Source organism: Petromyzon marinus, chromosome 8 (genome assembly GCF_048934315.1).
Source record: "Petromyzon marinus isolate PM22_M1 ecotype Great Lakes invasive population chromosome 8, UKy_Petmar_22M1.pri1.0, whole genome shotgun sequence".
In the NCBI taxonomy this organism is placed as follows: Eukaryota; Metazoa; Chordata; class Hyperoartia; order Petromyzontiformes; family Petromyzontidae; genus Petromyzon; species Petromyzon marinus.
Genome location: NC_133674.1, coordinates 4660755 through 4675394, shown reverse-complemented (window position 1 = coordinate 4675394; position 14640 = coordinate 4660755). Strand labels below are relative to the sequence as shown.

At 44.1% G+C, this 14640-nt stretch overlaps 1 protein-coding gene across 9 annotated transcripts in view; it reads right to left on the bottom strand.

Annotated features, from left to right (window-relative positions):
* Positions 1-14640, bottom strand: part of LOC116940149 (LIM domain-binding protein 3-like) — a 68172-nt gene that overhangs the window by 21985 nt on the left and 31547 nt on the right. For 8 of the 9 annotated variants that reach the window (XM_032949454.2, XM_032949456.2, XM_032949457.2 and 5 more), the window contains exons 4-6: positions 4839-4914; positions 3864-3886; positions 1252-1431 (exon numbers count right to left, since the gene is read on the bottom strand). In XM_032949454.2, coding sequence (XP_032805345.1) covers positions 1252-1431; positions 3864-3886; positions 4839-4914 — 279 coding nt within the window. The remainder of the gene's footprint in view (positions 1-1251; positions 1432-3863; positions 3887-4838; positions 4915-14640) is intronic. The other variant, XM_032949460.2, reaches the window with a different exon arrangement.

Here is a 14640-nt window from a genome sequence, read left to right as displayed (position 1 = left end):
ACCCATTGGGGTGCCTTCCGTTTATTTGAAGAATGTTCCATTCCAGGTGAAGTATGTATTGGTGAGGCAGTGTCTCACCAGGTCTGGTACATGAGCATGCAATCCTTGTTGGACCAAATCTTCAATGATTGCAATGGTATCAGGCACAGGAACTTTGGTGAACAAAGAAACTACATCGAAACTAACGAGCAAATCACCTGGGGACAGTGAGATTTCTTTAATTGACGATACCAGGTGAGCTGAATTAAGTACAGAAGAGGTGGTATTACCAGTGAATGGCTGCAAGGTCTCAAAGACAGATATCGGGCCAGTTTATAGGTGGGTGAACCAATGGTAGGAGACGATGGGACGAAGGGGTGTACCTTGTTTATGGATTTTTGGTAAGCCATATAATCTGGGTGGTCTAGCAGCAGAAGGTTTATAGGAAAACCGTTTGGTTTGTTCAATTAATGAAGCTGAAGCAGTGATGATACTGTTCGTTTTTGTAACGAGACTGTGTGTTTTTTTGTTGTTTATTATTTTTATTTTATTTTTTATTATTTTTATTCACTTTATTTTTTATTATAATTTTTCTATCTAAGGGACTTTACCGAAAGAACCAAGGAATATGGTACATGTAACGCATAATCTTACTTTCTATCGCTGTCAGCAAATTACTCGGTTCACTGATGACGGGGAAAATTCACGGATGTGCTTAGCACAAGTCTGAAAGTCATGTAGGCCTCTAAGCTGACCCTGCCCAATGAGAAAATGCAATCAACATCCAGGCTACCGTGTTTTTGGTTCCTAACTTCATAAAAGCAAGTTTTCAGATGTGTATGGTCATGGGCAAATACTTTAATGTTTGTGCCAAATTTAAGCTTTTTAGCCCTTCTAAATCGGCATAAGTCAATCACTCCCTCAATTGGAAATACGTATGAAGTAAAAATTGTACAAAAAGTATCTCATTAAAGATATTGCACCTATTTTGGGGAATATCCGAATTTGGTCCAGTTTATCTTGCATAATTTTTTTCCTTTTTGCTAAGGTCGTCCCTGACGGAGGAAGCCACACACTGGTGCACATTCATGCAGCAACACACCGATTCGTGCGCGTGCACTAACCCAACAACACATGCGCAGGCTCGCACAACCAAAAACAAAGCAAATGCGTACATACGCGCACGCGTACACACAAACATGCACGTATATGCATGTACACATGCGCATGCACGCTCGCACGCATGCGCGCGCGCGCGCCCGCTGCCTGTACCCCGGGACATCTGTCCCGCGCACGTGGGTCTGCCCAGCGATGGCGTCCATGATGGAGTCCTGTGAGTACATGCTGATTGGAGTGTTGTACTGCGCGTGGATGATGGTGGCCTGACCTCCTGGGCCCGTCACTGCGATGGGCTTGTGCGCAAAGGCCAGGGAGTCCTTTAGGAGCGCCGGGCTTGGCGGTGGAAGGGATCGGGTTTTGGATCGTTGTTGATTTGCGTCATTTACATTTGTTTACGGGTCGGCACAATTTAAGCACAGACACCGGGGAGGCGGGGGGGGGGGGCGAGATGGTGCACGGAGGTGCGCAAACAGGGGAGGTCGGACGAAAGAAGAAAGAGAGAGGCAGAATGAACGAGTGAACGAGTAGGGAAGAGAAACACGCTAAGTTTACATTGAAAAGTAGGATAACTTTACTCTGCGTATTCTCGTCGATTAATTTGTGTAAGCTGACTGATAGCTTCCACAAAGGTAATCGTTGCCCATTAACAGCCACTGGTGTGTCTTGTACTCTGCCTTGCAAACTGAGCAAATATCTCTTGATCAGAAATTTCTGTAACTGGATAGAATCCTTCAAGTGTATCCAATTTCGATCTTGACTGTATTCACCGCATGCTCATTGTAAACATATACAACATAACGGGTGAGAAAAAAACATGCTGTTCACCAGCAGGATCATGATGGGGGGTTTTTAAAGGATGTTTGTATTTTATGCACTACATAGATGTTTCAAGCAGTGAATGGAAACTCAGTGAGAGGCAGCTTAGCCAGGTCAACAAAAGCTTCCACTTACTGGTGGGTTTCCCATTCACTTTCTGCAACAACAAAAACTAATGCTTCTTTCCTCAGTGAAAACTTAAAAATTGACAGGATGTCAAAAGAAAATATGCCGTGTCACAATGATGTAAAAATAAAATTACATCTTTTATTTTTGTCAAATGCATTTAAGACGCAGCACACGAGCGTCACGTTGAAAGTAAGTGCAGCATAAATGCTACCGAATTGCAGACACGTTTGCAATTGGGATGCGACTGCAGTAACAACACAAAATCACAGTGCATGACGCCAGCAGAGACCACGGAAGAGGAAGAACCCCGTGACGGAACACGACGAGCCGAGCGAGAGCTGCACGGACAAATGCTGCTTCAATATCAACACAGAGTCATCGCTCCTACGTCGTCACAGAAACCCGGTAACAGAAACGCACGCGCGTTTCTTCTTCATCTTCATCTGTGTCAGGAACTGACACAGCCATGCTGATGTCAGAGCTAGTGGTGAATAAGAGAAGAGCCCCTGGCAGCAATTCAAGACTCCTCTTGAGAAGGTTCGTCGGCTGAGACTCCAGGTTACTTCTTTTCATCCCGAGCGACAGAACAACTCCCGTTTTTATTTATTTAATTTTCTTAAAGTTGTACGTTCTTGCGTGGGATCTTACAAGTTTGCAACAATTCACTTACCTCGTCACGGCGAAGCTGCAAAACAGCTGTGAGAATTGCATTTCTGCCGCGAATAAATGGTCCTGATGGCAGCTGCAAGATGTTATTTGATCTTGCAAGGCTATATTCGGACACTGGGCACGGTCGACTTTAGAAGCCAGTGATCCCTATAGGGCCGCTGCGCCTCTTGCACAACATTTAAGATTCGCAGTACCACTTGATCAAATCCCAAATATGAAGTTTTAAAAAAAAACACTTACATATTGTACATCCTCGTTAATATAATGTACACGTGACATTGATTTAACACAATATTCAGAGTAAACTGCAAACTGCTTGGCAACTCAGCCAGCCACATATCTGATATGTATGTATGTGTGCACACATAATATTTGGATGTGTGTCCATGTGTGGTTCTTGTGGCTCTTTGGTAAATAACTTCATGGTGAAGGGGTAACCAGACCCTTCCACCAAGCTGCAGGCCTGGGTAGGTGCGTATGCTTGCATGCGAGTGTGTCTGCTGTTATGCACGTGTGTGGGCATGTAAGCTGCATGTGTGTGATTGTGTAGTGTAGTGGGGAGCGGTTGTGTCGCACTGAGTGCACTGCACTACGAACCCACCTACTCGATTTCGAATTCCCACTCACGGCCAACATCAGTAACGAATATGAGCTTTGGTTGACCCAGCCTTAAATTAATGCCTGCTGCTGTGTGTAAACATTACCAATGGGGAGTTAAAGGCGGCCGGGCGTGATGCTCACATCACGTGTGCCATGTTGGCCTTCATAGGTGTTGGCTCACAGCACTTGCCCCAAAAGTATGCTGCTACACGGGGGGATCTTTGCCTTTGTCTAGTGTGCACGTATCTATTTGTGTCTGTTCAGACACTGAAACCAGGGGGTTTACTGTGCTTATTTTGTTTGCGATGAGTCTGCCAACTTTTTCCATAATGTCGTTGCGGCACAATGGCACAGGTGCCACGGTGACATTAGTATCAATAGTGGTGAATGACAGCTGTGTGTGTGTGTGCGTGATTGCATGTGACTTAAGGCCTTAAGGTGCACATGGCCTGGCACAAGCGTCGTGGTGACGTCACCGCCACTTAGTGGTGAATGGCGGTTGTTGTTGTTGTTGCATGTGACTGCACCAAAGGAAATTGAGAAGTACTTACTTAGCCGTGTTGGCAGTGTACACCTGAAAAACAAGATTGAAATTACTTAATAATGTCTAACTGCACACAGTGGAAATGTGCAATAATCACTTTAAATACATTTAGGCCTACTCTCTGGTTCTTTCGGTAAAGTCACGTAGATAGAAAAAATAACAACAGAAAACACGAGACCAAGGTGCTCTACAAACCCTCGGGCTACCATCAGAGATTTGTTCATGAAGCCATCCAGATATAGAAACACAGACAAAACTTTAATCGACAAGATGGAATCAGATTGAGCAATCATTGGAAGGACGTGATTAACCACGTCAAGTTTTACCTGCTATGATATTCACTCACCCACCCGTGTCGTCTTGGTTTCCGGTTACTAATTCAAGCTCATTGATATGCTAATTTTTCCAGCCCCACTCGTCCCTGCACGCCACAACCCCTCCCCCCTCTCCCCCGTGAACTCCTGCAGCCACGACTCGACAAAACTCCTCCTCCCCCCCTTTCCCCCCCTCTCGTGCCTATATGCTTTATTTAGTTATTCTTTTTTCCATCTACGTGACTTTACTGAAAGAACCAGAGAGTATGGATTTTTGCAGTCACGAAAGCTTCAAATCAAGACTATATTTAGGTATTTTTTCAACTACATTTTTTCCAAGGCACCTTCCATGACAAAAAACTTTATTTGATTCAATATTGATCTATTTTGTGCACTGTTTGAAATTTATTCTGTCGTTAAATATCGTTTTATTAACCGATGATTTCTATTTGGTAAATGTTTGTTCTGATTTATATTTGTTTCAATGTGGCACTTTGTTTTTTTTATATTCTTGCGTTTGCCATTTTAGTGACCCGGGTCACCCTTGCAAATTACATTATCTTGGTTAAATATAATAAACTTCAACGACCCAACACAGGTGGCTTCTCATTCATCCTGAATAGCAGTCGCTTGGTGGCAGGGTGAGGGTCAAGGTGCAAGTCCCGTACCTGCTGCTGAGGAGTCACGGCTCGTGTCCCATCAGCATGAGGCGCACCTGTGGTGACCCGACCCTGGAGCTTGGACCTGTGAGGTGGAGTTGATATCGGCGACATAGAGAGCGAGCAGAGAGGAGAGAAATTTAAGAGTTTTTAACATGCAGTTGGCTTTTGCGACCAATATGATCAATAAGAGATCTTGGGTTAAATCGCATGAATATAAATGTGTCCGAAACCGAAGTGTTTCGGCCTCACTGTGCGCTGCGTTACACCACTGTCCGAGTAGTTAACCTCGCATTCAATAAACATTCAGAGCCAGGGTGAACATCTGACTCCGACGTATTTCATTAATAGAACGAGGTTAAAACTGATGGAAAAACATAGCACAAAATACAGCATCTGTTAATACTTGCAATATCAATACAATGAATGAACACTGCAGCATCATAACATTGTCTTAGATAACATGAAACTCAACAATAGGTCCTGGATGGACCAGGCACCTACATTAGCAGTGAATACCCATACAACAAGAGAATAAGCTACAGTGTTCAGTTCAGTTCAGTTTATTTTGGTATAGCCCTGTGAGCCATCCGGCTCTTGAATCGGGTGCAACCACAACAAACAAAAAAACAAAAACACGAACAAGAAAAACATCTTAAAGTGACTATGTGACTGTGCAAACAGAAAATCCATGGAAAAAAAACCGGCAAAAATATTCCTGAAAAAAGCACCGTACACCAACGCTGTGTGCAAAAAATCCCAGTGGGATGCAAGTCAAACAACAATAACAACCACAAAAACTTAGATGAAGGCCATCAGTCTAACTCCGTACTACAACAAAACAAACATGTCCAAACCAAAAAACGTTTTCCAAATCACCAAAAAATAAAGCCATAATTGCAACGTAACAGTGATCACAAGGACTGTGACCGAATTTTTACAATAAACTACATTAATAACATGTAACACCAAACCCTAGAGCCATAGCTGGCTGCATGAGTTACTCCACAACAACAGAAGCATCGGTCGGAGCATAAAACCCCTCAATGTACCTTTCAGATCAGCACGCCAAATCAAAACACAAATAATACTTTGCAGCGTCATCCAGAGCGAAACATTTTACCTTATTTTACGCCAATGAAATAAGGTCACTTTGTGTAATCACCATACTGCAGCCTAAATGTACAACGCTGCATATAACACTGAACTGTGGATGAGATACTTCTTCATCCTTGCTCAAGAACGCATTAAAGTTACATGGGCACAAGTCTGGCTCGACTTGTCCAACTATAAATAACATTCACAATAATGCAAGTGGCAGGCTTCGTTGTTAACTAGGCCTCATATGTATCGTAAAAATTTAACAGCATTATAACGGCATTTACAGCATTATGACGGCCTTTCTAACATTATAACAGCATTCCCAGTATTATAAGAACATAAACAAACTTACAGACAATGCTTCTTCAAGTCCCACAATGAACAGATGCACCTGTCTTCACTGAGACGCTATTTGTGCCTCCATTTTGTACTCTGTATAATGGCTGGCACCCCTTCCTCGTGGCTTAGAGAACCTTAAATCGTAACTTCTTGGTCACGTGACCAAACTCAACCCCATATCAGGAAGTTCCTGTGTAAGAACACCCCCATATCTGCCGTGGGGCAGAACAAGGAGAATTTCTCCGCAATTCTGGCTGTCACTTGATGAGGCTGGTTGTATATTTTTTATTTAAAGCTTTCGTGACTGCAGTAATTCATATTCTTAGCTCTTTCGGTAAAGTCACGTTGAAGGGAAACAATAAAATAATAAAATATATAAAACAATAAAAATTTATTGTTTCCCTTCAACGTGACTTTACCGAAAGAGCTAAGAATATAAGGCTGGTTGTAATCACCAGCGAAACATAATAAAAAGAAATGCAAATGGCGTGGGTTGTCTCTCCAACACACCGGTGTGCTGAACTAATTATCACGTTTTGTTCACGTAACATACCTTACTAATTGGCTGTGTCGGGTGGTGCCGGGTTTAACGACACAATTATATTGATGCGATCTAACCCAAAAACCTCTATTATGGTCAAGATCTTTTGTTTGCGCAGAATAGTGGTAAGGTACATATTGGCACGATTTCAAATGATCACATCAACAAACGCATGACCCAAGCACCGTCATATGTCTACTGGTTATGCCCCACAGCTGTAAGTTAATTACTTACGTGTGGGGTTGATGGATTATGCGGGGATGAGAGCCATTGAGTGTGCCAGCCACCTGATCCATAAGGTAACAATGGGGAACCTATGGTAGCCGAGTGAGTTGCTGGTGGGTCTAGCTGCGTGACTCTTGTCCCTATTTATATGTGGCTGTTTTTTTGTCCTTGCGTTCAATTTCCTCCCACACGGGACATATGAATATTCATCGCTAATATACAAGTTGGTCGACCAGCACCAAAGTAGAATCCTCTCCACAATTTCCTTTCAAAAATCCGGTGAGGCTTTGCTGGGTAAAGATTTCAAATCATTACAGCATTATTCAACAATAACTGGCCACTATATGCTTATATAATCTGGATTAGTTTTAAATCTGAAACTTAAACCAAGCTGAATTTGGCATGCTTAAATCAATATATTTCTTCCCTGGGATTAAAAAAATGCATAAGTAAACATGTATTCCTTAAGGGCTCAATATGCTATGATATAATTATGCGTTGTTGGTCATATATTATTAACTCTTGTTAGCCTATTCATTTGAGATACAGCTGCATATCGATGCAGTTGCATACAAACACATTTCAGTATGTTATTATTTACACAAGTGGCTTTAAAGAATGCACTTTAGGCAGAGCCCAAGGGCAGGCAATCAAAAACAATAACGATGCCCTGTGTGTTCACCAGCAGTAATTCAAAGAGTCTCAAGACATTTTCAGTATAGTCCCACATCGGGGTGTTTGGCCATATGGGCTCAATTAATTTCAGCCGGGTCTGTCTAGGCCAGTGACCTGGAAAACTTCTCCACAACCGACACACAACATCCAGTATACCTATCGCGATGGCAGTGGGTAATGGTCAAGTGCTACCTGCTCCAGTCTACCAGTGACCCAGAAAACATTCAGTGAGAAATAAAGAACCCTGACATAACCATGCCCATGGGAGAGGACAGAATGTCAACAGTTCATGTTTGTAGATCCCCTGGTTACAAAATGAGACATTACAAATATATCCCATTTGGCAGGGACAATTCTAACCCTAACAGTGCAGGGGTCACTGAAAATGCATCGACGTGTTTAGCAAAAAAGTTCCCGGTGCCAGGAGAGGGAGCCACAGCCAAGCTGATTGAATTACTGCTCAACATACAAAGGTATAGGGCCCAGTGGATGCGCGTTGCCCTGAAGGATTACACAGAAACCACACAACCTTAATTACTTGCAGACAAACATTGGTCCTGTTTGTATTGTGCACGTCTGCTATGCAGCTTGGCCCCTGGCCATCCTCGACAGTTGTCAGAAATTAGTGCAATCGTCTAGCGCGCCTAGGGCTGCCACCTGTCCAGGTTTGGCCCCGGACAATCTGAGAATTGGCAGGAATTTTTTCAGACCGACTAGCTGGAGCTAGTGTTATGTTAAAACTGTATTTCAGTTGACTGCACAGTTTTGATAGACCTAGGCTGGCTGAGCAATACGCCCAGGTTTGGTTTGCGGTGGACACGGTGGCAAAGCTATGCGATCCTGCGGAAGTGTTAATTAATGCAACATTGAGGCCACTGGCTGGAATGACATGATGGTATTAATGGTTCCTTGTCTCCATTCATCTTTGCAGCCATTTCTCAATCAAATTAAAAGTGTGTTGTCTTCACAAATGCCTCCTTGCTAAAAATAAAATTGGTTCTCATCCCTTAAGGTTGCATGGAGGTGCAGTATTTGCTCTGGATACAGAGTTCGCTATTAACACTACCCAGTTAAAGAGGGGGTTGTTTATACGCCAACCCCTGCGTGCCAACGCACGCATTTACAAAGACAGAACGGTGTGCCACGTATATTGCTGCAACCAAATTAACGTCTGCCACGAAGATTAATGACCGACAATGTAGAAGAAAAAATAATACAAGCACCAAAACAAACACATTGTCATAAAGCACTGAGAGAGATGGGGTGAATGCATCCCCTTGTATGCAGTCATGAGGAGGTTGCCGAGTGACTCCGTGTTCAGAGTCCTGAGCCAGCACAGCTCAGGTTGAGTGGCTCCGGGGTCAGAGCCCTTAGCCGGTACCGCTCAGGTCGAGTGGCTCGGGGGGGCTGAGCCCTGAGTCGGCACTGCTCAGGTTGAGTAGCTCCGGGGTCAGAGCCTTGATGTGCCATCGCTCAGGTTGAGTGGCTTCGAGATCAGAGCCCTGAGTCGGCACCGCTCAGGTCAAGGTGGCTCCAGGGTCAGAGCACTGAGACATGCAAAACCCTGGCGTCTACAAACTAAGCTGTGTCTGTGGCAGTAGTTACATTGGGGAAACTAAACGACATGTCTCGGACCGTGTTCGTGAACATAAGGCAGATCTTAAACACAGTAGGACCAATACCTTAGCCGTGGCTGATCATTGTTTTAATGTGGTGGGCTCACACGAAATTGATTTATCTAAGACGAAGGTACTTTGCAAACCCACTGGATATCAACAAAGATTCGTTCATGAAGCCATTCACATATACAGACACAACTTCAATCGAGAAGATGGGTATAAACTGAGCAATCATTGGAAGGACGTTATCAACCAGTTTAAGTAATAACTGGCTGTGATGTTCCCATCCTACCACTTTCCGATGTTAGTTGTTGTTTTCGGCTCTTTGATTTTACATTAACAGGTAAAATTTCCCACACTAAAACAGCCACCACGCTCGCCGTTGCTGCTCTGAGATTTTCCATTAACATGCTAATCTCTCACATTAACATAGCCACTTCTGTGCCCTCGTCGTGGAGGCCGCCCTCCGATCTTACATTTACATGCTAATTTCTCACATTAACATCACTAGCCCCGCCCACTTCGTTTTTGTCCCTTGGGCTACACCAATTTTAAACCTTTAAAACAGTCTGCCTCAGCAGCTGTCCCCCTCTTTTTATCCTTCCTGATGACGAACGCTTTTGTTGCGATCGAAACGTCGTAGTTTTTTGTTTGTTATTTTTTGTTATTTTCTTTGAACCTATCTACGTGACTTTACCGAAAGACCCAAAGAATACAAGGTTACAATGTCCTGTTACATTTAACACCAACTTCCACACTTTCTGTTAAGCTGGCTTAAGTTTGATCATCCAAGGACAAAGATGGGGACGTCTGTGGTCTGGGCAAAGTTAATATTACCACGCTACAGCCTTACACTGTGGTGCAGAAGGAGCCGTGAGGAGAAGATGCCTGCACAAGAGTCGGTCTCATGGCGTGATGGAGGAGGAATTAAGAGAGATGAATGCAGGTGTACGGGGAGTGATCACCGTGACCAGGGAGAGGAAGGTGTGGGAGAGCTTTGTCCCAGTCTCTTTGTTGGTGGCCACGTGGTGACCGATGGAGGAGAGGAACAAGGTGTGAGGACAGAATGTGCTATACATGTGGTTCAGAATAAAACATGCTATTAGTCGACGAAAAAAAAGTACGGCGTATATATTTCACCCTACGGAAATAATCTTACGTGAAAAAAAAACTGATATACATTAAAGTAAAATATTAAGGTCTTCATCTTCCATCCCCTCGCCCCTCCACTCTTTCCTCACCCTCCCCTGCCCTTTCGTGACTCCTAAGTGCCCCTCTACCCCTCTATTGCAGTCGCTTATTCTCAGCCCTCACATCATTCTATTATTTTGTTACCCTTTATAAACTATAAGCACTTTGAGTGAAGGCACTCTATAAAGATGAGTGCAATAATTTATTTCACTATAATATTGGCTTGGTTTGAGCAATGAAATGCAAGGTGTGTTTCACTGGCATCATCATCAGTCATTTACAAATGGTGGCCTATTGGACGGTCCGAGATGTTCTTTTCGAAATCGTGGGGTGGAAATGTTGTAAATATACAAATACGACAATTTTCTGGGAACATCCTCGGTATGAGAAACACTTTTTGGTTTCCTCAACGTTTTCTTCCGATGTATTGGCTGGGAGATATAGAGCATGGCAGACAGATGGACACTTGTGAATTATATTTAGATAAATTTCAATTTAAAGCTTTCGTGACTGCAAGGATTCATCTTCTTGGTTCTTTCGGTAAAGTCACGTAGAAAAGTTCTGATACCTGACACCATCGCAATCATTGAAGACCTGGTTCATCAAGGACTACATACGGAGGTACCCCCCCTTGTGAGACATTGCTTAACCAACACATACTTCACCTGGAATGGAACTTTCTACAAACAGACTGATGGCACCCCAATGGGCTCGCGCCTATCTCCAGTTGTAGCCAACGTGCTCATGGAAAATTTTGAAACTAACGCCATCCAGACTGCCACTCTACGCCCGAGCTTATGGAAGAGGTACGTGGATGACACCTTTGTCATCTGACCACATGGCTTACCTGCTCGAGACCAATTCCTCGACCACATCAACTCCATACACCCAGCCATCAGATTTACCATGGAGGTCGAAAAAGATGGCAAGCTACCCTTTTTGGATGTCTTAATTAAAAGGAGATCTGATGGTTCAATGAGCCACTCGGTCTACAGGAAAGCGACCCATACGGATGCTTACTTAAAACCGGATTCCCACCACCATCCATCCCAGAAGAACTCCCTCATCAAGACTCTATACCATAGACCCCAATGCATTTCCGACCAGGATCACATTGCCAGTGAACTCAAACACGTACACCAAGCTCTCAAGGCTAATGATTACTCCGACTACATAATCCGCAAAGCCATCACTCCAGTCATGAAGAAGAATCCCCTTGAGGAACCAATCAAAACCATCACCTTACCCTACATTGTGGGGGTCACAAAAAAGATCTGCAAAATCCTGAACAAACACAAGATCCAGGTCCGATTCAACACAGTACATAAAATCCGTGATCTGGTTCCATCTGTAAAAGATGCTGTTCCAGACATACAGTACCCGGGCGTTTACAAACTAAAGTGCCTCTGTGGTAGCAGCTACATTGGAGAAACCAAATGACATATCTCGGACTGCATCCGCGAACATAAAGCAGACTTGAAACACGGTAATACGAACTCCTCTGCCGTGGCAGATCACTGTTATAATTCAGTGGGCTCACATGACATTGACTTCTCCAAGACGGAGGTTCTTTGCAAGCCAACCGGCTACCATGAGAGATTCGTTCATGAGGCCATCTGCATATACAAGCACAGAGACAATTTCAACCGAGAAGATGGATTCTGGCTTAGTAACCATTGGAAAGATGTTTTAAACAATTTCGGTTCTTAATTGTATTTTACGGTGACCTTCAGACCGCAGCTCTTTTGCTGGCATTGCCTCTTAATACCTCTCACACCACGGTTAATGGTATGTTTATAACATGGAGTATAACAGCGCATCGTGGCTGTTTCTCCCCCTCCTCCGTTCCGAGCATAGATGGACTCGTCCATCTGAACAAAGCTCGTCGCTGTCCGTGGTGCTAACGTTGAAAAAGAAAAAAAAATTTTTTCGCCATATCACATTGTAATGTATAATGACTTATTGTTAGTAGCTCAGCTGATTGGAGAGTATATCGAGTTTATTGATATTGATGTAGTTTATATTTTAGTTTTTTATTAGTTTACTATATGGTATTCATTATATAGTGTAGTGTATACCCAGTTACTTTATGTTAATAGCTCAACTTATTGAAGAATATATTGAGTACCTTTATTATATTGATGTAGTTTATACTTAGTTTTTTCACATCGGTTTATTGTATGATAGTTGGGTAGTTGCAGTCCTTTAGCGTCCATATACTAAATGCCTCTGTTGATATGTAAACTTTGACTTTAACATAGCTATTTCCGTGATCAGTCACATGCTAATCCCTCACATTAACATCATGCTAATCTCTCAGTTACATGCTAATTTCTGCCTTTAACACCCTGCTGATCCAACACTTTAACACAGCTATTTCAATGCTAAATTCTCCTGTTTGATATGTAAACTCCTTTGTCAAGGCGCTTTACCTCTCCCACCTAGGCTAAAATACGCTGCGAATCTTAGCAGCGTTCATTGAAGCGCTGTCATCCCGACAGTTCTGTTCCTTCACCTGAAGAAGGCTACTTGTGTTGTGGCCGAAACGTCGTCATAATTTTATTGTCTTATTTTGTTTTATTGTTTTATTCTCATTCTACGTGACTTTACCGAAAGAACCAAGAAGATACATTTATATAATTAGAGTAATGGGCATACTGTAGTGTTCCCGCATTATTGCCAAGTGTGATGAACTGCAATAAGAGACAAGAGGTGTAGACGGGATTCAAATGTGTGGACTGAGTCTAGAATGGATTCATTTTTAAATCGGAGCCACTGATGTGCCCGACCCGCACCGGCTCCACAGGACACGGCTCGCTTTAGCAGTGAGCGGGTGGCACCGCCGGGTTATCTGCAGGGCCTGGAATGCAGCGCCTCCATGGAATTCACGACTCATATTCCTTCATTTAGCTTCACAGCTGTGCCCGTCGATCCCCTTCCATCACCGCCCGCCCGCCCGCATGCCCGCCCACCCAAGCTGCTACCTGTGCACAAGCACGCGAGTCCGAGCTCGGCGTGCGTCACGGCGCGCGCCGCTGCCTTGCCGCACGCGGCCACGGGCCATCAGTGCTTGTCATCTCCTGCGGACGTTCTCAATGGCACACGGGCTCGTGCGTTAGCACGCATGGCAATTTCGTCGTCTCTATGAATCCAGTGTTCGCTACGCTTCAACCAAAAAGTAATTAGTGCCGTTTGAACATTTCTTCAATTAATTTTATTTGTAAGCTTGTTTGTCTCGAGAGACAATTCTTTTTGAGCCTTTCGATCCCACTTGTAGGTTATGCAGCGCCTAGAATGACTTAGTAGGCCAATCCTTGAGTAACAATCCTTGCCACAGCAATTGCAAGTGAATGCAGTGGCAGCTCCAGAGGTGTTTGTTGCTTTTTCTTTACGTTGCTCCCTCTTGGTCTGCCAAGCAGTGTGTCTTTTCTCCTCGCCTCTCCTGAGGCCTGTTTTCACAGCCTGCTGCCAGCTGAGTCGGTCGCCGGCAGTTTTCTCCCAGTCATTTGGGTTGATGTCGCAGCTCTTCATGTCCCGTTTACAGACATCTATGAAGTGGCCCGTGTGCCTGATGCCAGCTCGCCGTACAAGACATCTTCGGGTATTCTGCCATCCTGCATGCGGCGCACGTGTCCAAGCCATCTCAGGCGCCTATGACCGAGTAGAGAGTACATGCTGGGAATGTTGGCCAAGTTGAGAACTGAGGTGTTGGGAATGTGATTTTGCCATCTGATATTGAGGATGCGCCTGTGACATCGGAGGTGGAATGTGTTTAGTCGATGTTCTTGATGGGCGTATGTTGTCCAGGACTCAGACCCATAGAGGAGAGTGCTAAGGACGCAGGCCCGATACCCTTGCACTTTGATGTTGAGCGTTAGGGATTTGTTCTCCCACACTCTTTTAGTCAACCTGAACATAGCTGTAGACGCCTTCCCAATGCGCTTGTCGGTCTCTGTGACAAGGGACAAATTGTAGGTGATGGTAGAACCCAAGTAGGTGAAGTCCTGAACGACTTCCAGGGTGCAGCTGCCAATGTTTATGGAAGGGGTGTCTCTGACATCCTGGCCCATGACCTTGGTCTTTTTTAGACTGATTGTCAGGCCAAAGTTGTTGCAGGCAT